Consider the following 23,056-nt stretch of genomic DNA (forward strand, 5'->3'; position numbering starts at 1 on the left):
TTATGATGGAAATGCAGCCCTTTTCACTACAGCAAGTGCTCTAAACAGGAGCCTTGAACTAACAATAGCTCTAACCACTTAGAAAATAACATCAGAGCAGCCTGTTAACATTGGCAAGTGAGTGTCATCATCCAGATTTGTTTTGTTTCATCAAGAAACATTGATGCACAGCCCATATTGTATTCCTTTTATTCCTCTCCCCACCCCACCTCCGTGCCGCTCTGTCGTCTTTGTCAAACATTCCTTTCCTTTTCCTCTACTGATCAAGAATTTAAGACTGTTTGTTAGTTTACTTAATGAGTTTTGTGTATGTCTAGTGGGGGCTGGAGCGAGGCTGAAGTTTTAGGAGGTTATGGGGATTGAATGAGGATGGAAGTTGATCTGCAATGTTGAATAGCTCTGATTCATTTATGTACGCTAAATACACTCAAACTATTTTTGGGCGCCCACTTTAATGGCTCCAGTCGTCATCGTATGGCAGGGCGGCGTGCTGGGGAAACGGAGATGTTGCACATTAGCAAAGCAAAACCTCGGATGAGGCTGAGGCGCAAAAGGGCGGAGGAGTGAGAGTCTCTAGCTGAGACAGAAGGTGTGTAAAGAGAGGGGGTGAATTTGGAATTTGTAGAAAGAATAAAGGGGAAGAGGGAGCTTCCCTGCTCAAACAAGTTCCTGTGACCTAGATTGGCAATTTAGACATCTTCCGATTCTCTAAATGAGACAACATCCTCTATACTTAACACGTATTGAGACGTTGTTCATTTCTTGATGTTTATATTATGCAATATTTCTGGCATGTTGTCCCAGTGGAACACTGAAGACATTTTAAAATGTCCATGTCCAGATTTAGAAGAAGAAAGTTACCAGATGACAAAATTGTCAGATTTCTCTCACAAGACAAGGAAGCACAGTTTCCCCTAAGGGACTGTTGTGACCCACATCAGACAGTCTCATCTGAATCTTATTGAGTTTTGAGTCTTTCTAAGCAGGGAATTACATGTGATTTCTCTTCTCATGGACTATGGCTATGAAATGTAAAAGTTCTCTGAAAAGGACAACGCCGGTAAAGATGAAAGGGAGAACTTGAACCTGTCATTTGGCGCAACAAAGAAAGTGACAGGTTATCTTTTTCTGACACGCACTCTTATTTCTGCACTCTGTAATTAGGGCTTCAGTCCAAAACATTAGTTAGACTGAGAAGTGTTTGCATTGAAAACCTCCATTAAGGCCCGGGCTTGCCAGCAGCAGGGTTATAAACAGAAGGCCATTGTGAGGTGATGATTTGGAGAGACAAGATGTTGACAGCAAACATGGTCGTCACGGGTCAGGCACATTGAACAGCGAAGCAACACGTCTCCTGATGTCCCACAAAGTGATGTTTGTAGTCCTCAGGGAGTTTGTGTGTGTGTGTGTCTGTCTGTGTCTATGGGTTTTTCTGTATGTGTCTGATTCGACGTGCAACAGTGCACATGTCTATCCATGTGCATGACATAGTGCATCGGGTGTGTGTCATGCTTTTTTTTTTTTTTTTTTTTTTTGCATGTGTCTGTGTGTGTGCACGCATGCCTTTGATGGACAGAGAGCAGACAAAAAGTGTCAGAGCAGCACGCAGCCAGCTAATCCAGTGTGTCAGGTGTCCCCGGTGGGTCTTGCAGCAACAGTTACTGGCCCACCCCACCTGCCACATTCCCAAAATGGCAGACTGGCTCAATAAAATCATCCTTGTATCATAGTGAGCACCCCAACCTGGCCACAGATAAACAGGCAGATGTTAGCAGCAGTGCCATATGGACTATAATTGTACCATTTCACACCTTCTTCCCTTTATTTACTGGTCATCTGTTATGAGAAAGGTAGCAGACCTGATGTGGCTAATTGTTTAGTTTGCAGAGTTTTTTGCCATCGTACACCACAGCCTTAGAGAGTATTAATTTTTGGCTGGTGTAAACACTGCTAGGGCATAGCAGCCACATCCCTGTTCTGACTGGGAGCTACTGGGAGTCAGACTTGACTTCACTTCTTCATTCGGTGTCTGAGATTTCAGCCTAAAATAGGAGCACATCACTTACACAAGACATACCCAACTGGGAAAACATTGTTGAGAGACTTGCTGTGTAGACACAGCTGCATTAGATGGGGTTTGACCAGTAGCATTGTGAGAACTACTAATTGTCATTTGTGGTGAAATTAGTTGCTTCTCGTTGATGGTTAAATACGACGATACAATAAAATAGGCAGTGATAAAACCTCAGAGTGTATTGAACCGGATAATGCTTTTTATTGCTAATTAATTCAACTTGTAGTTTGAAAGAGGGAGAATGTGTCATTTCTCCTTTCAGAAGTGACACAGTCTCAACTTAAAGATTTCATTAAGTGTAACACTGACATTAAGTGTTCATTCAGAAGATAAGACTGCATTAAGCCCCCTCTTATATTATAAGGAGCCAGCTGCCCTTCCAGCATCACAGTAGGAGAAAGATAAAGGGAGACGATGTTCCTCAGTGGTCAAGGGAGCTGTGCATGTGTGTGTTGTGATGTATCTTACCTACCAGTGTCCAGTATGGAGGTGTCACATACTGTCTCTCTCTCTCTCTCTGAATTGTTTCACATTTCCCCTGCGTCTCATCTCTCTCTTTACAAATCACCCCGCATTAACTCTTTTTGTGATTATAGTAATTCACCATAGAAAATTATGACATTACACTAAGAAGGGGCCTTCTGGAAAAATCCATCCATTTCCTGTGGGTTTATAACACGTTTGGCATTTGGACTTTATTGCCATGCCCCCAGAGCTTCTGATAATCATTATACGTTTTATAACTATAGTTATATTGTCACCATTGCAGTGCATCGGCTGTGATTATCATATTTTGCCTCATAACGGCATTATTATGACCAATGAGAGCGAAGAGTGTGCCGCCTTTTTTCCACACTTACTGTTTCTTTGCACTTGCCAGTATTTACAAGATCCACTATAAAGCTGTCACTTTACTTTACTTTCTGACTGGGCTGCAGCTGAGCAGAATAAGAAAGATGAAGTGGCTGTGTGGGGTGGGGGGTTGGTAATGCATGGATGGAGGGCTGACGGCAGGGGATGCAGAGGGGTGGGAAAGCAATAGTACTCTACAGATGCATTGCTGAAAAAAAAAATGATGGACTGAAGAAGAAGGAAAAAAATAGAGAGATGCATGCTGGAAGCTAGCTGCTGTCACTGCAGTGATGGATGAGGCTTTGCGTGTTACTGAATATAATAGGCGCCTTACAAATTGGATTGCATCACAGCTGGGAAATTACATATAGCCTGTACAGTAAAATACAGCACATGTGGGCACATTTACAGACAATGCGGGGCGATGAGCCAAGAATAATTTCATATTGAAACCAAAATTACTTCCTACTTGAAGTGCTTTTAGACAAGACAATGCTTGTTTTGAGCAGAGCAACACACAGCTTAATACATAGCATAAATCAAGGTGAGCAAAAGAAAGAGGAAAGACAAACAAAGTACGAGGAGAGAGCTACTGTCATTCCCCTTTTTTTATTCTCTAAGACATCAAGAAGATGCGTTCAACGTGAAATTTGGCCATTAGAGGGAGAGAAAAGGGAAGAAGAGTCTCTATGTGCCAGCGAGGTCAGCGCCAGCTCTTGCGGCTGAGCTGTTAAGGTGTTCTTACTCCTCGGATAAATGGTCTAAGGGGTCAACAAAGCTTTCTGCTGCACTCTTTCCTTCAACCTACCATTTTTTAGCATCGTCTTTATGTCCCCACTGTTTTCTAGATATCCATCTTTGTCTTTGCCACCTCCACACTCCGAGGGAAAGAAAGCCAAGCGTGAATAAGCAAGGAAGATAGAGAGACAATGTGAGGGAGGGGCAGTCGAGAAAGCCAAGGAGATCTGCTTCCCTATCACCCTTAAGGAAAAGCAATACGAAAGCACTCAGCAGTGCCAGTTAAATGCTGAAAGTAGGGGGAAAGCAACAGGATTAGAACAAAGGAGGGGTGCACTCTAAACAAGACAACACAGACAGACAAATGGCTGGAGGCACATAAACTTCAGCTGAACGTGGACTAGAGTTTACTTCCCTAGCTTGGGCCTTCAGGCAAAGAGTATGGAGGCAGACCTGTGTGACTTTGATGCTCCTCTGAGCAGAAGAGGATAGATGAACGTGTGGAGTCCATTTTTACTGTGACATTGTTTAAGAGGAGCTCCTCTGTAAACTGTAAGCTACTGTAGGCTCAATTATCTGTCAGCTTGTAGTACTTTCTGTCATTAAGGATGCTGAAGGTAATTACAGGATGCATTGATAGAGCACTGAGAGGCAGTATAGCGAAAGTACTGTACAACTCACTACTGAGTCATTAGCAGTCATTATTATAGCCTGCAGAAGTTTACATACCAGGTGGCTGTGGAAAAGAACTCTCTACTTACATGCTATAATAAACCCACCCTTCAGCCTTTGTGTACTCAATTTGGGTATTCCTATTTAATACTCAATTCATAAATACAAACATAAAACATAATATTTCTTTCAGCTACATACTTTTAACCTGTAATCTGCATTAATGGTAGACAGATGGTGTCAACCTGTTTTCTCCACTATCTTGTATTGTCTTTGTACTACAGAGGTTCAACACTCAAAACATATAATTTCCTTTCCATGTGGAGGTAGCATACAAAGTAGTTAGAATTAGAAAATGCTCAGTTGCCAGTTGTATTACTTACATTTACTGTACCTAAAACTAATATGTAGAACAGCAGTGTTCCACAATGATACAATCTAAAACCTTACAAAGGACAAGAGCTGCAAGTAATAATTATTTTTATTATTGATTCATGTCCAGTTATTTTCTCCATTAATAAAGGAACCACATTTGCCTCTTAAATGAAAATGGTGAAATACATCCAGTAAAATTTCTCTTGCCCAAGAAGCCGCAGCATAAAGCATTGATGATTTTTCTTTGAATTAAATAATTGATTAATTACTAATGGTTTCAGCTTTGTTCTGAACATTCAATTCTTCATGAAGAAAATATTTATTGACAACCTGAAGTTTTGACCTTCAAAGTCTTTTTTTGTTTGATTACTTGTTAGGATTTGAATACTCTTTTATGAGAAAGGTATTTTTTTGGTTCCACTGATGCCACAAGGTTCTTTTAAGTTTAAGTAAGTCTAAATAAAACTTTATTAAAAGTTTTTTCAAAAAGTATTAGTGTTAAAATTACATGTGAGTTTAAAAACACATATGTAATGGATTTGATAACAAATATGATAAATATTATTTATAGTTCTCTGACAAATTATATACAATATTCAGAAAATCTAGTATTTTTTCTATTCTTGTCTATTCTATTTAGAAAGCGTAGCTTAAAGTGTAAACTGCAGCCGCAGTGCTGCTTTATGCACGAGGCTTTCAGGAGCAGTACAGAGTATGGGTCATTCGTGTTTCAGAAGTGCAAAAACAATATAACAAGCCCCACATTATTATTTAAATTAGGGTAAGTTGTATATTTTACAGTTTAATAAAAAACAGCTGGTCCTCTTAGGTGACTGATCTGATGTGACACATTTGGAACTTTATTTTACTCATCATTATATTCAGAAAGGTACAGCAGAGAAGTAGCAAGAAAGCGTTAATTAAAGTCAGCCAGCTTAGTCACTTGTCACCGATGACAGTTTCCCCTCATTCTGCAGGCTCTTATTGGGCCTCTGGTGCTCTGCGCCTCCTTCTCATTGGATCTTGCACAGTTGGAAGGGATCTCGAATTATTGGCCTGTGGCTATGGGATGATGGAGAGAGAGAGAGAAACAGAGAAAGAGTGAAGAAAGTAATGATGGGGAGAGAGAGGGAGAACGAGGGAGACACAGCTAAGTAGTGCAGTGCAGTAGAGGGAAAAGATTGCTTTGGGTAATTAGAAAAGTGACAACTTTGATTTCCACATGAGTGGGGGGCTCACTCCGGCAGCTACCCTCACACAAATCCACCGTGGCCAAGATGAAAGGTGGTGAGGATCCTGTCGACACGAGAAGAGAAAGGGAAAGAAACGAAAACGAGCTGCAGGATTGATAACTGCCGCACATATGAAAGATGAGAGAGCAGTTAAAACAGTGAGATACCATCAGTTACAAATGCAGAGGTGGGCAATATTTATACTGAACAAAGGTAGATAGCTTTATTTTCCCATGTGCTTCACATAAAGGCACACAACTCTGCAATCACTGGATTAAAGAAGATGGGTTGAGGAATAAAATTACACTACAAAACAAACACCATCTTATGACGTATAGATACGCCATTAAAATCAAATTTAGATCACCACACGGCAGACTTAACCAGTTTTGTAAGAGAATAAAAGCCTTATTCTTGATTTTTGCACATATGTTTTTACTACCAAAGGGTTACAGTACATGGAGTAGTGGTTCCCTCTCCCTGTCTGCTCCAAAAAACGCCCAGTGGATATGAGAGTGATCCATCTAAAGTTACCTAATGAAAAATAGAATGAGGCTAGCTTGACAGAGAGAAGTTTCTGTGAGAGGGAGGGAGAGCAGGATGGCCGGTGGCCAATCGTCTCCAATGTAATCTCCATTCTTGTGGATGGATTTCCAATGTGGGTGTCCTGTACAAGGGCATCTGGCTGTCTGCAGAGCTACCGGATACACAGTTGGCTCCTTGGAGAGTCTCCCCACAGACGCACACATATGCACTGATATGAAAAGAGACAGAAGAGTGTATGATTCATATGCTGGATTATCAGCACATTAGTGTCCAACTCTCTCCTACAGACACAGAAACAGCCGTTCTACATTCCCAGCACAGGTATCTTATCCGTCCTCCACCTTGCTTTGTGTCTCCCCGAGGTGCCACTCAATCACCATGACCTTGCCCTGCCCCTAGCACAGCAGCTGTGACAGCAGCTCAGGGTGGGGGTCCCATCATGGTGAATCCAGCCAATGCTCCAGGCGCCAAACACGGGGTGCAAGAGAAGGAAAGGCATGTTTCTGGATTCCAGTGTAGAGAGAGTGTTTCAGGGTGGATGGTCTGAGCCTCAGGGGGTCCAGAGCTGCAGGCAAGTTGGCTCTGCAAACATGCACAACTAGTGTGGATAAATGTGGACCAGCCTCTCATGTTTACTTACAGAGCGTCTGCTGGCCATACCCTGATTTACTCTTTTTTTTTTAAGATAGCTATTTATATGCAGCCATAATTAGCTGAATACACTAGCTTTCTGCGCACGTCTACCAGTTCTGCAGCATGTTGTGTGGATAACAATAAGAACTACTGCTGTGTCCTACATTTCCCATAATGCAACTCAATGCATCTTTGCTAATCACTAATTACAGTTGCCCAGTGTGCAACAGAAGCTTTTCTTTTTTTCTTTTTTCTGGCTTAAACATATGCTATGATAGGCCTGGCGACACCATTATGGCATCATCAGTATAGGAAATTATACTAGAGTGGGTATCCTCACCCAAAAAGGCATGGGTTAGCTTTGGCCACCACACTGTCACACTCCGTCCAGCTTTAGACATAAATATGCAGCCTGATCCATTCTCCAAACTATAAAACTATATATTTTGACTTTCACATATAAATTCAGTAGAGTGCATCTTTAGGGGACATTAGTCTTCATGTAAACTAACTGTAGCCACTGGTGTCCATTAGTTAAAGTTGGCTATTAAAAGAAACACTCCATTCCTGAACAGCCTAGAGCCACTATTTGATTTACTAGTTTATTTTTCCCTCTATTGTATATCAGATTTCCTTGAGCACCAGGTTTGATAGCATTGTTTTGTCGTCTTCCATATCAAGGGAATAGTCTTGGGAGTGGAGCGAGTATGATAATGGCGGTGAGGGAGAAGAGAAGGGGCCCAGCTGTTTAATCTATCCCCCCATTCTCATGCAGAGCAGGCTTCAGCTGGTGGGGAGAGGAGCGAGAAGGGAAAAGTTTCACTGGGTAGCTCAGAATGACTTATTTCTCCAAGGATCTGAGTGCAAACAGATGCAAACAAACAAGCAGGACACGGAGGAATTTAGATTTTCTGACACTGTGGTGTAGATGATACACAAACCTGTCCAACTAAACTTTATGGCATTACTTTTTCCTGCATCTCTACTCGCATTTTTGCTCAAACAAAACTCAGTATGATCTCCACAAATTTTATTGTCTGTGTTTTCGTTGTGAGTATGTGCACAAAACCAATGTTTGCTGATTTTGCTGTTAGTTTTTGGTTGTCAATAAGGATATTGTCACTTTCCTCTGTTTGCCAAGGAGAGAATAAATACATATTTGCATACGGTACACACATGCTTCCTCTTAGATTTTAGTACTTTCTCTACTACATACTTAGTCAGTGTACAGTGTGTGTGCTATAATGGATGGCAATACAGTGTTACATTTAATCTCCTAGTACTCCTAGTACATTTAATCTCCTAGTACTCCTAGTACATTTAATCTCCTAGTACTAATAAAGAAGGATAGGGAGATAAAATGGAGTGAGGGTAAACAGAAGAATTAAATTAAGGGAATAAGTGAGAAAAATGAAGAGGGAAGAAGGAATTGAGAAAGAATGGAAACATCATGGTTGAAAGAAAAACATGAATGGAAAAAAGCAAGTAAGGAAGAGAAATGGGCAAATGAAAGGGAAAGTTGTGGAAGAAGGAAGTCGGAAATAAGACATAATGAAGGATGGAAGAAGAAGGAAGTAGTAAAGACTAAAGAAAGAAAAATAGAAGAGAAGAGAATAGGGAGAGGTTGGTAAAGTGCAAGAAGAGATTGGAGCATGGAAGGAATTAGGACTGAAATCAAAATGGACTTTGGCACGTGGGTAAGAGGAAGGACAGAATGAAGCGTGGATGAATGATTGTTTGCGAACAAGGAAAGGACAAGTACAGAAGAACAGTAGTTAGAGGGGAAAAAGTAAGCAAGAGGGAACGGATAAGCGAGTTGGACAAGGAAAGGGGATTAAGCAAAGAACGATGGAAGCAAGAAAGGAGGGAACAAGTGCAATTTCTGCAGTTGCAGTTTCTAATAGCTGCCACTAGAGGGTCAACTCCAGTTGTTGGCTGTTAACACCTATTATATGGATGATAAAAATGGATGCTTCACACATCACACAGAGGTTTAACTTGCTGGAAGTGTGACTCAGACAACAAAGTTGGGAAAGGGAGGAGATTTAGTCAGGATTTGTGGACACAAGTGCAGATGCAGCAGTAGGAGGATAACATGCACGCACAGGATTGATTCATCTCACACAGGACTACAGCCTCCCACTATTTTCCTTTCACTCTGTTTTTATTTTCATCGCCTTTTCGCAACCATCCCACCAGCACCACACCCATCTCATTTTTACCATCTTCCCCTCTCCTCTCTCACTCGGTGCTACCGGCAGCATCCGTCTCTCCTTCTCTAACTCAGTGATTGCTGCAGAGTGCCCATGCCACCTCTAAAATGGGGCCGCGTGCGCTGCACTGTAATTGCTGCGCCGCCTTTCCAGACGGCAGAGTAGTATCTCGCTAATCTTAAGTGCAGTGTGAACGCATGCATGTAATTGGTCACACTAAAATGCTGCAATACACTTTTCTCTGAATTTAGAACACTTTGGCGCCATTACAGATAGAAAAAGTACAGTATGTTGCTGAAAGAATTATCTGCAGTCACCACCAATAAAATATGATTCTGCTTTTAAACTGTGGGTTGCAAGTCACTAAAATCTGCTGTCATGTTGAAACAAAATAATTGTTCCACCTTTTAGACTGTTCAGACCCCCTGTGGGGTTAATTGAGGCATTATTGCAGGTAATAAAAAGCATCATTACTTGCAATTATGGATTATGAAAAGATGAAAACAACCAGTAACGCTTTATCTGCGTGATTTCCGAGGCAGTTCTCACCCAGATGAATGCAGACCTACAGGTGCAGCATATAAATGACAGTGAGTCATATTTAACATTGGAAACACCTACACTTACATGTTCATCCTTGTCCTCTGTGAGCTTCCCCTTCCATCTGCCATCTATCATTCATTCCTGGCTTCTCCCGCTCTGCAGCCTGTCTTCCTCTGTTCACTTCTCATTATCTTTTTTACCGTGGCCCTCTTCCCTGTGCACAAACAACTGCGCGTGTGTATTGTGTTCATATGCAGTGCGCACACACAACTCCTCAGCCTGTATGAGCCATTATTGCGCAGGCAGGCGTGGGTAGAGAGACCCCTGGGGATTGGAAGTAGGTACTGCAGAACTGAGAGGTGGTCTATTTTAGAGCACTGCAGCAGCACAGAGTAGAGAGAGTAGAGAGAGTAGAGGGGGGAGAGCAAAATCAAAGCGTAGTAGCTGGAATGCAGGATATTCTTCACGGCACAGCTCTTCTGTTTGCTGTTTAGACTTTGACCCCAAACTCTCCCTCAGTATCTGGCAGATCTTATCCCATATGTTCTGCATTTCATGTCTCACAACCACTAAAAAAAACTCAAAGACAGGGGCAAACTCTAATTTACTGAGGTTGCGTTTTCAGAGCCTCTTAATATAGTGTTCATTTGTTATTTAGGAGAAACAGTTCATTACAGAAACATCTGCTTTACCACATTTACCACATCTGTGTATTTGGCAAATTGTCAGCTGTTCTGAAGTTGGATTAGTAGCAGGTAAGAAATTAAATTGGAAAATTCCCCATAAATTACTCTGAATGGTATGCATGGTATGCTGTCCATGATGCTGTCCCTCCTTAAGGACGCCTGGGGATTCCCCGATACCCTTTTATAGTGTGGGGTGGGGGGTCACTGTGTTAGCATAAATCAGATTTTTAACTTGTAATCTTTAAAGATCGCCGTTTGACATAGACAATAACTACTAATTAAGCCTCTGACATTGCCACCACATTAGACTTAATCAAACCCCCAGCCTGGCCACCATCAGCCCCTCACCTCCCCTAATTCTCCATTGACAGGGTTGGAGATGTACGCAGCATGACCCCGAGGTTGATTGAAGTGAAGTGTGTGATAATAAGTTTGCACAGCTGCGATGAAACTTCTTTGACACGCTGATGAAGTGATGCTAATTGCCAAGTGCCACTGAGAAGTGCTCAATTAATGCATAAGGGGAAAAAAAGACTGAGAAAAACAGTGCCGACAGTTTCACTAAATCCTTTTTTGCTTTCGTTAAAGTAGAAGAGTCGGATTCAAAGTGAAGTGACGCTCGACGGGCAGAATGCCATCCTGTTGTCGGATTTGGGAGGTGGTGATTTGCTAATCAGAGACTCTTTGTGTGCAACGGGAACTAAAATATCTTCCTTGAAACAACCATGAAATGTGTTTTAGTACTGTGTGATTATCTCATGTGAAATAACAATGGTTTATTGCTGAGACTGAGATGTCTTTTTTTCTCCATTCATTCACAGTGTAGTAATTCTGTTGTTTAATGATTCTGCTGGCTCTGTGTGTGATTCTAGTTTGATTTACCTCATTACTGCTAATGCATTTCCAAAGTATGTATTCACTTTGACTATAGCTATCATACGTTAACACAACAAATGTAATCACATTATATCTAAATCATTCATAAATCTGTTTAACTTGGCATCACATTTAAAAAAATCACTTAAACTCAAGGTAACTAGAATGCTGTTAACTTGTCTAACCAAATAAACCAGCCCCAAAACACATCAAGTTCTTCCTGTCCTAACTAAAGCTGATTTAAAGAACATAACTTGCTAAACATTTGCCATGTTGCCCTTCTAACCTCTAACCTTTCAACTTCCAGATTTTTTTTGTAACTCTCTCTTAATTTGTCTTCTCCAAATTTCTTAAAGGGAACTTTGATAATGAGCGCCTGGCTATTGCTAGACAAAGAATCCCATACCGACTCGGTCGGGTAGTTGACGAGTGGCTACTCGACAAAGGTAATAAAATCACTTTAACTCCACTAATGATCTAACCGCCTAACCTACCGTTAACCACCACTCTGGAGAGGGTGCAGTACCACAAGGGTGATGAGACTCGAGTCTTTTAACAGATCCGTAGGCCCCCTTTCATCCACTGTGGATTTTACATTCCCAACAATGATTGGCTGATACATCATTAATTATTCATTACAGTTATTCTTAACTGTTATCTGAAGCTAACCTGGAAATCAGCCATTGTTGGAAGACACATTGTTTTCTGTTGCATATTTATCCCGCTTGCCTAGACAACTCTTTTCAGTGTGTAATAATTGGCGTTTAAAAAAATTTTAAAGAAAGAAATACAGACACTGTTCTGTAGAACTGGTGTGCAGATATCCAGGGGACCATATCCAAAGCACCTTAAAGTGATGCTGCACCTCTTCAGAGAATTAACCCCCAAATAATCCGACATAACCTCCAGAAACCTGACCACATGCATACAGTATATATAAATAGTCTATTGATTCCATTTGCTTCTTTCCTGTGTCTTCTGTTGACTGAATGTGATCTTGCATTGACTATATTTAATTAGTCATGAAAACAAAAACACGTGACTCTATTACTGGATGGTTAAGAAAAACATATCTCTTATGAAAGTCACTAAAAGTTAAAGGGACTGTTTAAGTGTTGGATCAGTCTACATTCACTGCAGCATTTGGGCGCCATTTCCCGTCCAACATTATGCATAATTAGTATTCATAAGTGTCTAATGTGGTCTCATCAAAGTGATAACTCTTTAACCCTTTGAGTGCTGAATGTCCAGACCGTCAGAATGTCTCTTGTGCTGTGTGTTTGTGCTGCTGAAGGTGGTTGATTCTTCAAAAGGGCAGGAAAAAAAATTACGTCTATAAAACAATTTAAAATAGTTGCAGTGAAAGCACTGAATAGTAGATACAGTACTTAGACCTTAGAGCATGAAGGTATAAGGATCCATACATATCATTCAAGTTTTGTGTAAACTGTTCAGTGCTCTCAGTTTTAACAGTAAGGTCCGCATTAGATTTTCTTTCTATGTGCAGTAAATGATTGTATTGTAATCAATCAATACAATTTAAGAGTATGAAGCATTAGCCAGTTAGTTTTTGAAGCGCATGAAACCACATGCTGGGATAATTTCACATAATACATTTTTTTTTCCTCTGAAAGCAAAATGAAGTATTCATACAACAGACAAGATAAATGAAGAGCTTGCATATTTATTTCATGGATACAAAACAATCCTTGCATTCATCTCCAGCTCCTATAAACTGACTTCTCTGCTCTCCTCTGGTGCGCTGGGGAATGCACTTCTGCTGAGGGTAGTTAGGACACAAATCAGAATTAAAAAGGCATGGGAGATGAAAGTTGGATGAACAACCGGATCAATAAAAAATGACTTACCCACTTATGAAGTGATTTGTGCAAGCTATGAAACTCTAAAGAGAATGAGCTTGAAACTGAATGTATTATTCTCTTTCGTCTATAGTTCGAAATGAGTCTTCATCAAATCATTTAGATGAGAGCACTGGGAAAGAGTAGGAAGACGAAATAAACAAATAATTCCTACCAAACTTCAAGTGAGGGCTTTGATTAGGGTGCGTTTTCAGGAGCATGTGCAGGAAAGAAAGAAAGAAATGTCATGCTCACATCATGCAAAGTGTTTTTTAAGATAATTTATATGATGTTAGTCTAGATAATGAGAGGGATTAGCGGACATTTCCGAGCTCAAAGGGTTAAAGCTTTGTTTGTTGCTTTGATAAGGAAGCGGCTAGAACCTAAAGCAAAGAAACTTCTAAGCAGAATCTAACCACCTAACAGCAAATCAAACTCCACCCACACTAACTGCTGAGGGCTTCTCTCACGACTCCCAACTTTCCTCCACTAGCCGTGAATTGATGTGATCTGGCGTATTTTCCGGCCTTGCCCCGCTGGTCCCAAATTCAGAGAGCCCTCAGTTATAACCTTGTTATAAATGTTGTTTAACACTTGAATTTGGAAGAACTTGGACAGGTTGCCGCGATCGCTCGGAACAAAAACTAAAAAAAAAAAAAAAAAACCTAAAGAAGTTCTAACTACTACTAAAAGAAACAACTCTACAAGTGGCTACTTCTTCCACTTGTCTTCACTGCCATGTAATGCAAACTCAGAGGGTTAAAATAAAGCAAATGACTGAACACCAAATTCAGTGCTCTGGATCATTAAAAATAACATATATTTCAAGAAAGGTCCCTTTAACATTTATTGTTTTCACCACTCAGGAAATGGAAAACGGTTCGAAGTATTGTTCTGTATGTTTGCTCTGCAGGGTAAATGGTGTATGCAACAGTCTGGACCATTCAAACTGTAACAGATGTCCTGTAATGGTCCAGGCAGTTATCAATATGCGGTTCTGTTTTCTAATCTTTGGTGATTTTTACTGTGTGTGTTTAAACATGCTTCAGAGCTCTTGACCAGAGTGCACAAAACAGTCAGCCCTGTGGGTCTCCCTTCAACTGCTTTTAATGTTTAATCAATTCTATAAAATAATACCATCTCATTGTTCAGATTTTGTTGGTACTATAACAGTTTCATTAACACACCATTAAGTGCACATGTGGACAGAAAGAAAAGGAGAGCGCACAACTGCTCTCGCAAATCAGTATTTTAGGCACACCGGCATATAATGGAAGTCACTGGAGCCAGCAGTGTCCTAGAGGAGAGCTGTGCTGTTGCACTGCGTCTCATTCTGAAGCCCTTATCCCATCTCCCCCACTGCGTGAGGCAGATCAGAGTGAGCATCTCTGGCCGACTCCGTGCCTGCTGACTAAATCCAAAACGGCAGCCATTACAGGGACCCAATGGAGGGGAAAAAAATCAGAGTCCCAAAAGTTTTCAGCAGTTCTGTCTGAGCCAAAACTTACTCAGATTTGTCCCCTGTTCCTCACGCCTTTCTCTCTCCTTGTGATGGATCTGTCATCCCAGGTTTTCTCCTCCTTATCCGCCCTTCCTGCCCCTCACTCTCCTTTAATCCTCTCTTTTTTCTTGACCGCCAGCACCAGCCTTTACCAAAAACTTGGCAAGCATTTCTCTCAATGTATTCTTTTTCTCTGAGAGCAATAATAATGTTTTGCAGCTTCCTGATCTCATCAGGGAGCTCAACCAGAAAATAAAGATTACAAATAACTAACAAGAATCAATTTTTCTTAGTTGTTCTCTTTAGCAGATGAGCAAGGAAGCAAATAAATCTCCCTGAAGAATTGGAGCTTTACATCTTCTTCTGGCATGGAGTATATCCCTCCGGAGCAACTTACAGCATGATGATCAAGCTCTGAGTAGAGCTACATGAGTGCAGGGAGGAGGAATACTAGGACATCAGGTCTCTGTGGCCTGAAAAGCAAGCTGGAGAACCAGGTTTAATGTTCAGTGTTTAATGGTCTGGTGTGAGCTCCCCCATTCCCTAATCGAAAGCAATCAAGTCCTCCCACTTGATGTGGGGCGAGAGCCCAAATCAGCATCTCCAGGCCAGGCAGCGGTCCAGATCTACTATTCATGATCCCAGTTTTTTATTTCAGAGATTCTCTCACATCAGGCTGCAGTCAACAGAGACCAAATCCGTCTGAGTCTGTCTTTCAGCAACCCCATGATAGGCTTTGTATCCTGCTGCGTTACTATGTTGTTTTCTGATTTGATGGTCATATCTGAGGGAGGTCGGGGGAAATCGTATGAATTTTAACGCGTCTGCTCATGAGTAGAAAAGTGGTTGCTCTAAAGATAAAGAGATGGGACACTTTGCTGTTATTTCATGGTTTCCTACCATGAAATTGCATAAAAACAGCACAGTCACAGCTGGAGTGAATAAAAAGAAAGGAGATTGTCTTGAGCTAACCACCGTGCTATCGCTCTCTGTGTCTCTACTTCGACTATCACTAGTTTAAGATCTACACACAGATATATCATCAGAGATAGAGGCACATCTGATTAATTCCAATCTACTATCTCTAGAGCCCTGATGATTCACTGCCACTGTCTCTGCACCCTCAAGGACTGCAGGGCTCCATGCTGCCTCTCGAGGCTTTCCGTCTAACTTCATGCTGCATTTGGCCCCTCGTCTCCATTGTCAAACACAATTAATTCATAGTGTTCTACCCAAACCAGCCCAACTTCTGAGGAGTAAAAAAGCAAAACGCTCTTAATTACCAAAGAGAGCCTTGTGCAGAGGAGATAACTTGGGAACACTTCATAATCGACTTTGTCAGCATCCCACCCCACCCCCATTATGTTCCTGTCTTCTTCGACTTTCTCCCTCCTCATTCCTTTTTTTCTTTAAAGAAAAGAAATCTTGTAGGAGGGGCTCTTGTTTGTTGATATTGATACTAGAAATTCTGCAGGCGCAGGAAGGATTTGTGAACACAAACTCGGTCCAACTTTCTGTTCTGCACATGACAAAGCAGTGTATCGACAGAGGTGAATTCTGGTCCATCCCTCCCACCCCAAAGCTCAGCTAAGGAAAAACATTTCAGACGCTTCTTGCAACTATATGGCATTCGTCCTCTCAGTGAGATAACAGGAGGATGATGGAGGCGTAATGATTGCGGTGGGAGAAAGATACTACTCTTTTCCAGCTGCAGTCCTTTTCATATCCCTTCCACGGTGGTTGGGTACACTTAGATAATTCCTCCACCAGCCACCCCACCCCAATCAAATCTCCCCCTCCCTCCCTTTAACAGTCACCTACCCGACGTACGCGGAGGAGCTCGGGTGGGAGCATGGTATCAAGCTGCTGTCCCCTCCCTACTTCTCCACCTTACACCTCCATTCTGAGGGTTGCAGCAGACATATAGCCCTTATTTCATAGCCTCCGACAAGCAATCTGTGCATTAGCAACCCAAGCGTGGCCCATGCCCAGCCCACTCCCCTGCTTGGCTTGATACAGCTAGTAATTACTGACCACAGTTCATCTAAGACAAGCCATTTCTCTCTGTTTAGAAAAAAGTCAAGGAGGATAGTGCAGTGATGCAAAACTGCAACATGCTACTACCCCCGGTACTGCCACAGCTCTTAGGCCTAGTTTATCTTTGGGTGAAGATGTAATGTAAATAGGTTCCTGCTGTCTATTTGAAACTGGCATCAGACAAGAGTGATGCAACCTGTACGCAACTGATAAAAGCTTTTCAATCTGCAGTATTGCTTTTCATTCTCCTCAGCACACAGGAACTGATTCCTTTAACATTTCCTGAAACAGACTGACTACAGGACAGTTAGTGTGAGCAGCTATAGCCACCCGTTCAAGTTATTGCTCAGCCCATGGTGTCATTATAAACAACAACCGACCCGAATACTGATCTTGACATCTGACAATCGACCATTATCGACGACCTAATATGAATCAGATCTAGGGCCACATACAAAACTGCCAATTGGAAATTGGATCAGATTTGCAAAAAGATGTGATTTGGTCCACTTCAGCATGTCATGTGAACATGCCCAAATAAACAAAGACCACAGTCAGAGTTTGTTAAAAGCAAAATCTGAGAAAATATCACAACAAAAAAGCACAAACCAGTCATATGATCAGAAACCTTGTAAACAGATCTAAAGCTCTCTATTTGTAGAAAAGGGAATACACCTGAGAAGCCAGTAAAAGCAAACACTTTGTGCTAAGTCCCCACCACCACTTGTTGTTTGTACCTGTGTTACATCAATGTGTGACAGCCAGCTTATCAGAGAAATTCACAAATGGGATGACATGAACTACTTCATTTGACAAATACTTTTATTAATAAGCCTCTCCTCCACACAGCACTTATTAGCACCTGGTAAAACTACACATCCTGTCCCACCACTGTATCACACTATTGTCTTTATCTGTTCCTTATGAGTACTTTTCACCCTTAATTGCATAATCTTCCAAGATATTAAAGTTTCCACACCTTACACATCAGTAACATGTCTGCTTTGAGAAGCGATTCAAAAGAAACAAACAAACTTTGCAACACTGCATGAAGACTGTATGGGTGCAGCAGTGGCATTTTCCCAGACCCAGAATTAGCGCAGAATAATTCAGTATGAGTATAATTTACATTCTGTACTTTTTCCCTTTTCCTTCCACGACGTCTATTTTCACACCACATCTAGCTGAGCATGTTATTTTAGTGATGTTTCTAAATGACCATGTTTTCTGGTTAAGCAATAAGGATGTAATGAGACATACAGCAGGAAGCTACCGCTTCAGACTAAGGCAGGTATATATCATGAAACCCAGTCATTACCACTAGGTTTGCCATGTGATTAGCTGCCTGCGCTTGAAAATGAGGGTGGGAGGTGACTCACCAGGCCTTCGAAATCCTCTACACGAGACACACTGCAGTGCACTTTTCTTTTTCTTACTATTCATCACACTATTCACTTCTTTTCCTTCTACTTTTTCTTTCCCATCTTCCTCATGTATATTACTGTATGTCTTTCTCTTGAACTCTATCATTCCTCTTGTTCTTTTCGTCAAGCCTGTCATCCACACCCAGCGCCCCTCCCTCCATGCCCTCGCTCTGTCTCTTTGACATTCTACCCTCATGCGAGCTCGCTCTTTCTCTGTCCTCCTCGTCTGTCATCCTCCCTCGGTCCTGTCATCTCTCATGTCCCCATTCTCTCAGTTGCTGTCCAGGCTCTTTCTTTATCCTCTCTCACTCTCCGGCACTGGGTTGATAACTTAGCAGCTGCCCTATGGCCAGTAGACAAAAAAGTCAAAAAACTATTCAGACCAACTTCACTTTTTTTACATTTCAACTACAATTCTTTTTTTTTTTCTGTAATCTATGCTCTTTACACTTTATTGACAAAGTGAAATTTAGAATTGTACAAAACAGGAAAAACTCAAATACTACACATTCACACATATATATCCTTTACAAGAACACTTGAAATTTAGCTCAGGTGCCTCCCATTACTCTTCATCATTGCTCAGGTGTTTCTACACCTTGATTAGAGTGCACGTGTGGTAAATTACATTGATTGGACATGATCTGGAAAGGAACACACCTCTCCATAAAAGGCCTCACAGCTGACATGCTGTATCAGAAACCAAAGCCCATGAGGTCAAAGGAAATGCAGACAGCATTACAGTAGCTAGAAAGAATCCTCTCTCCTCAGTCCAAAACATACAAAAGCCCAAGTAGTAGCCCAAAAAACACCTCAAGTACTCTCAGACGATGAGGTACAAGGTTGTCTGGCCTGATGGCTTCCATCTAGCCACTCTGTCATCAGGCCCAGGTCCATGGAGTGCTGCACTGATGGTTGTCCTTCTCGAACTTTGTCCCATCTCCATACAGGATCTCTGGAGCTTAGTCACAGTGACCAACTATGGCAGCAACTGTGCTCTTGAGAACTTTCAGTGCTGACATTTCTTGTGGACTTCCTTAGATCTGTGTCTTGCAGTAATTCTGTCTCTGAGCTTGGTTTCTGATACAGTATAAATTGTCAGCTGTGAGACCTTCTATAGAGAGGCGTGTGCCTTTCCAAATCATGTATCTATGTAATATACCACAGATGGACTCAATCAATCAAGGTGTAGATTGATCTAGAGGCACCTGAGCTGAATTTTATTTGTTGTTACAAAGGGTCTGATTACTTCAGTTTTTCCTTTTTCATACATTCCAAACATTTCTAAAATGCTGCTTGCGACTGTGGGGTACTTGTGTAGATACTTAGTGTAGATTTTTTTTTGTAGAAAAAAGCAGGTCAGTCTAAACAGTACAATAGGAGAAAGACGACAGCATTGCACTGTGCATTATGTATTTAAAAATAACCACTCTCCTCGTGCTGCACATGATGCTCTGATATGCAGGGGTCATTACCACAGTGATTCGCCGAGCAAATCGAAGTCTGAGCACTTCTGACGCCTCTGTGACGCCTGCTAGGATATCAGCAACTAGGCGCCCAGAGTGAATCAACCAAAGGAAGGTGTGATTGCAGATCATAATACCTTTAGAAACAGTCTTGTCTGCTTTCTTTTAACCAGTTGCCCTATTTAATCAGCAGAGAGCATATGGCTTCAAACGAATGCTATGTTTTGTAGGATGTAGGACAGGGTTTACCAAGCAGCACCTCTAAAGTATGAGTTATAGTATTTTAAACCTTTGGAATTGCAAAGGGAAAGTCATAAAGAACTCAACAGCCCTCACTGGAAACTAGCTTTAGACAGACAGGCTCCACTATAATAGCTCAACTACGTTCTAAGTGCTATAGATTAGGATGTTAGCATTTCCACTGGGGGCACCTAAACATCTCTACATTAGCATTTAGTTTAGAGCACGTATTGTAGCAAGAGTTGTGTTTCTTGCTTGTCTGTTTTATACAAAAGGGCATAACAATATATTTAAACCATGTTTCCGTCCTGTCTACCCTTAAAACACTTTTTTTCGCCCAGCCCTAGATAAACACATAGATGGCCGAATAACACATAGTCTCAGCTTAGAGTCTGCAGCAGCTAATTGCAGAGGCCTGACCACTCTAGGTTGTGCACTGCAGTGAATTAAGGCTTTGTGTACAGACTTTATAATGAGTGTTGGCTGCCTGCCACTCCACCCCTGACATCCTGATCACCCCACCTGGCCACTCCCAGCCCGAGCCTCTGCCTGTTAAGTGCCTATCACCACCACACTATCACAACGGCCTTGGGGAGAGAAACAAGGCAGCAGCCACCCAATCTTACCAAATTGGCCTAATAAACTTTCATCAATGTGCAAACCTCGTGTGCTGTGCTGTGCATAGTCAAAGCACGCACACATACACACATAGAGAGAAAGGCGTATGTAAATAAATGCTGGGCAAATACACACTTCTTCAAAAGGCCAACTATCACACACATAAAGGTCACTTCACTGACATATTTCATAAGTTATTATACACACACACACCCTTTTCTCTGCAGCAGCACCATATCCAGCTCTGTCATATTAAGCACTGCGATTGCTTGTCATGTAGAGCCTTTTCTTTATACCCCTCCACCACCCCACCCCACCCCACTCAAGCAGGCTGCCAAAATTGGCTCTAAAACCGCATGTCACTTTTGATTTGACCCGGCAGAACCTGAAACAATAACTTCATCAGACCCTGTTAAAGTCTCATCCTGACCAGACAGCTACGAAAACAAACACTGATTTCCCTTCATCTAGACTAGAGGGCACCTTTCTTCTTTTTTGCTCTCTGTCTATCTAAGATGGGATTAACACATAAATGGCCATCACAGTGCTCTCCAGTGCTCAAGGCATGTCTTCATTTTTAATGGAGAAAGACATTGTCATGTGCTGTAGGAGTGCAACACAAGATTAAATAGGTCACCATACAGATGTTTGTCCTGCCCAAACACAGGGGAGAGTCAGGTGTTTGTGAAGGAACGTGAGTGATTTGGTAAACCAAGACGACCAATAGTCGTCACAGATAATGATGTGCACACATAATTTGTCTGTACTCCATGACCCCTTGGAGAGAGATTTCTCTGATAATGGAGAGTGGAGCTCTCTGGGGCTATTCGAAATGGGAGACCCTCTGGGCTGATGTGTAGGTGTGTATGACATTGCCAAGGAACTTGCGGGAAGGGGTTAATTAGGTGGGCTCATATTGTTTTTATGCATTACTGTGTTTTCACATGCTATCAATGTTGATGTTTAAAGTTTGCCCTTGTATGTACACAAGCATGGATATTCTCCTGTATTTCCTTTGCTGATGTCCACAATTTGACAATCCGCCTGTTCTATTCCTTGAATTCATTGCACTCCCACACAAACATGCTAAGTGATGAGATAATAGAGTGAGACTGAGCCATTATGTCAACGGTGCATATGCAGACATTAAGTCTCATTATTATGAAGCTAGGGGACGGGAGCTGGGTCCCTTGTGGGCCCCTGATGGGCCTAATGATCTGAAAATGGGATGACACATGTAATGGTCCATCTCACTGGAAACAATTTATCTCTTCACCACTGTAGAAGACTTACAGATGTACAATCTGAACATGTTATTTTACAGCCACGTGCCAATACATAGTCATGTGCATTAATAGATATTATTTGTCTGTTAGATCTACCCACATGGGTGTTACACATATGTCAGAAGGAGTGCACCCATGTAAGCAGAGAGTTAATCATAATTACAACGATAAACTACCCTCACTGCCCCCTAATGTAAAACAAATGAGACCTGGGCCTGTCTTCTTGCTGATGAGTAGAAGACTGTCCTTGCATGCAATCTCACACAGGAAACAGCAGTAACATTCAAAGAACATTCAGATAATTAATTTGTCTTTAATACCTGTTTAAAATATAATAAACCTACATACATTTATCTGTTCAGAGTTTATATTGCAAATGCACACATTAGTATGGTATTCTTGTCACAAACAAACACAGTCCCTCTTTCCTTGGAAGAATTGATTAATCCATAAAAAAAAGCTCTTCCTCCTCTAAATTATTACCCCAACAGGTCTGTTTTTTCAACTTACATCCTTATGAACAGCATTCCAAAATAATCCCTCCCTCAGTTTGCATCAGTCCAAGTGGCATGTGGATGGGGATGTTGGCTTGGCGTGCCAGGCTGAAAATATGGGGTAGAGGGAAAACAAGGAAAAAATAAGACATAAACTAACATCAGCAGAAGAAAATCCATGGAGAAACACTGCACCAGTTAGACTGCCTCAACTGCACACTTTCTCCACAAGCCTTGGTAACACATTAGTATTGGACCCTGGTTAAATGGTCGACGCGGCCCTCCCTACATCCATCTATCCATCCAGATGAATAGTAATGACTTCAGAGGACAGCCCCTGCTGAATTAAACATTTCCTTCGAATGAGGATCTTATTTTCCTTCTTTAGATGGCAGAGTGGGGCCAACATTTTTTCTGCTGGCAGAGGTACTTTATCATTGTGCAGCTCAGGTGCATTGGAGGTCAATGACACAGACCCAGCATTGTTCTAATATATTCCATCTCAGGGCAAATGAGATGCATTTCACTGTGAACCTTCAGTCTCAGGGTCAAGCCGCAACTGCCCCTGTAATCTATTTGACTGCCAGATTCAGGGCACTGTTCTGGGAAAGCAGCACGTGCCCAGCTACATAATGGCTGCAGCTGCAAACCAGGGTCCAATCTCCCTAAAGTGTTACCCAGGAAATCCCAT

At 41.7% G+C, this 23,056-nt stretch overlaps 1 protein-coding gene across 1 annotated transcript in view; it reads left to right on the forward strand.

The window, feature by feature from the left end:
- nrxn2b (neurexin 2b) overlaps window positions 1–23,056 on the forward strand; it is a 493,790-nt gene that overhangs the window by 453,072 nt on the left and 17,662 nt on the right. The window contains exon 19 of the mRNA XM_026352346.1: window positions 11,797–11,886. Coding sequence (XP_026208131.1) covers window positions 11,797–11,886 — 90 coding nt within the window. The remainder of the gene's footprint in view (window positions 1–11,796; window positions 11,887–23,056) is intronic.

The sequence above is a fragment of the Anabas testudineus genome, chromosome 18 (assembly GCF_900324465.2).
Source record: "Anabas testudineus chromosome 18, fAnaTes1.2, whole genome shotgun sequence".
Lineage (NCBI taxonomy): Eukaryota > Metazoa > Chordata > Actinopteri > Anabantiformes > Anabantidae > Anabas > Anabas testudineus.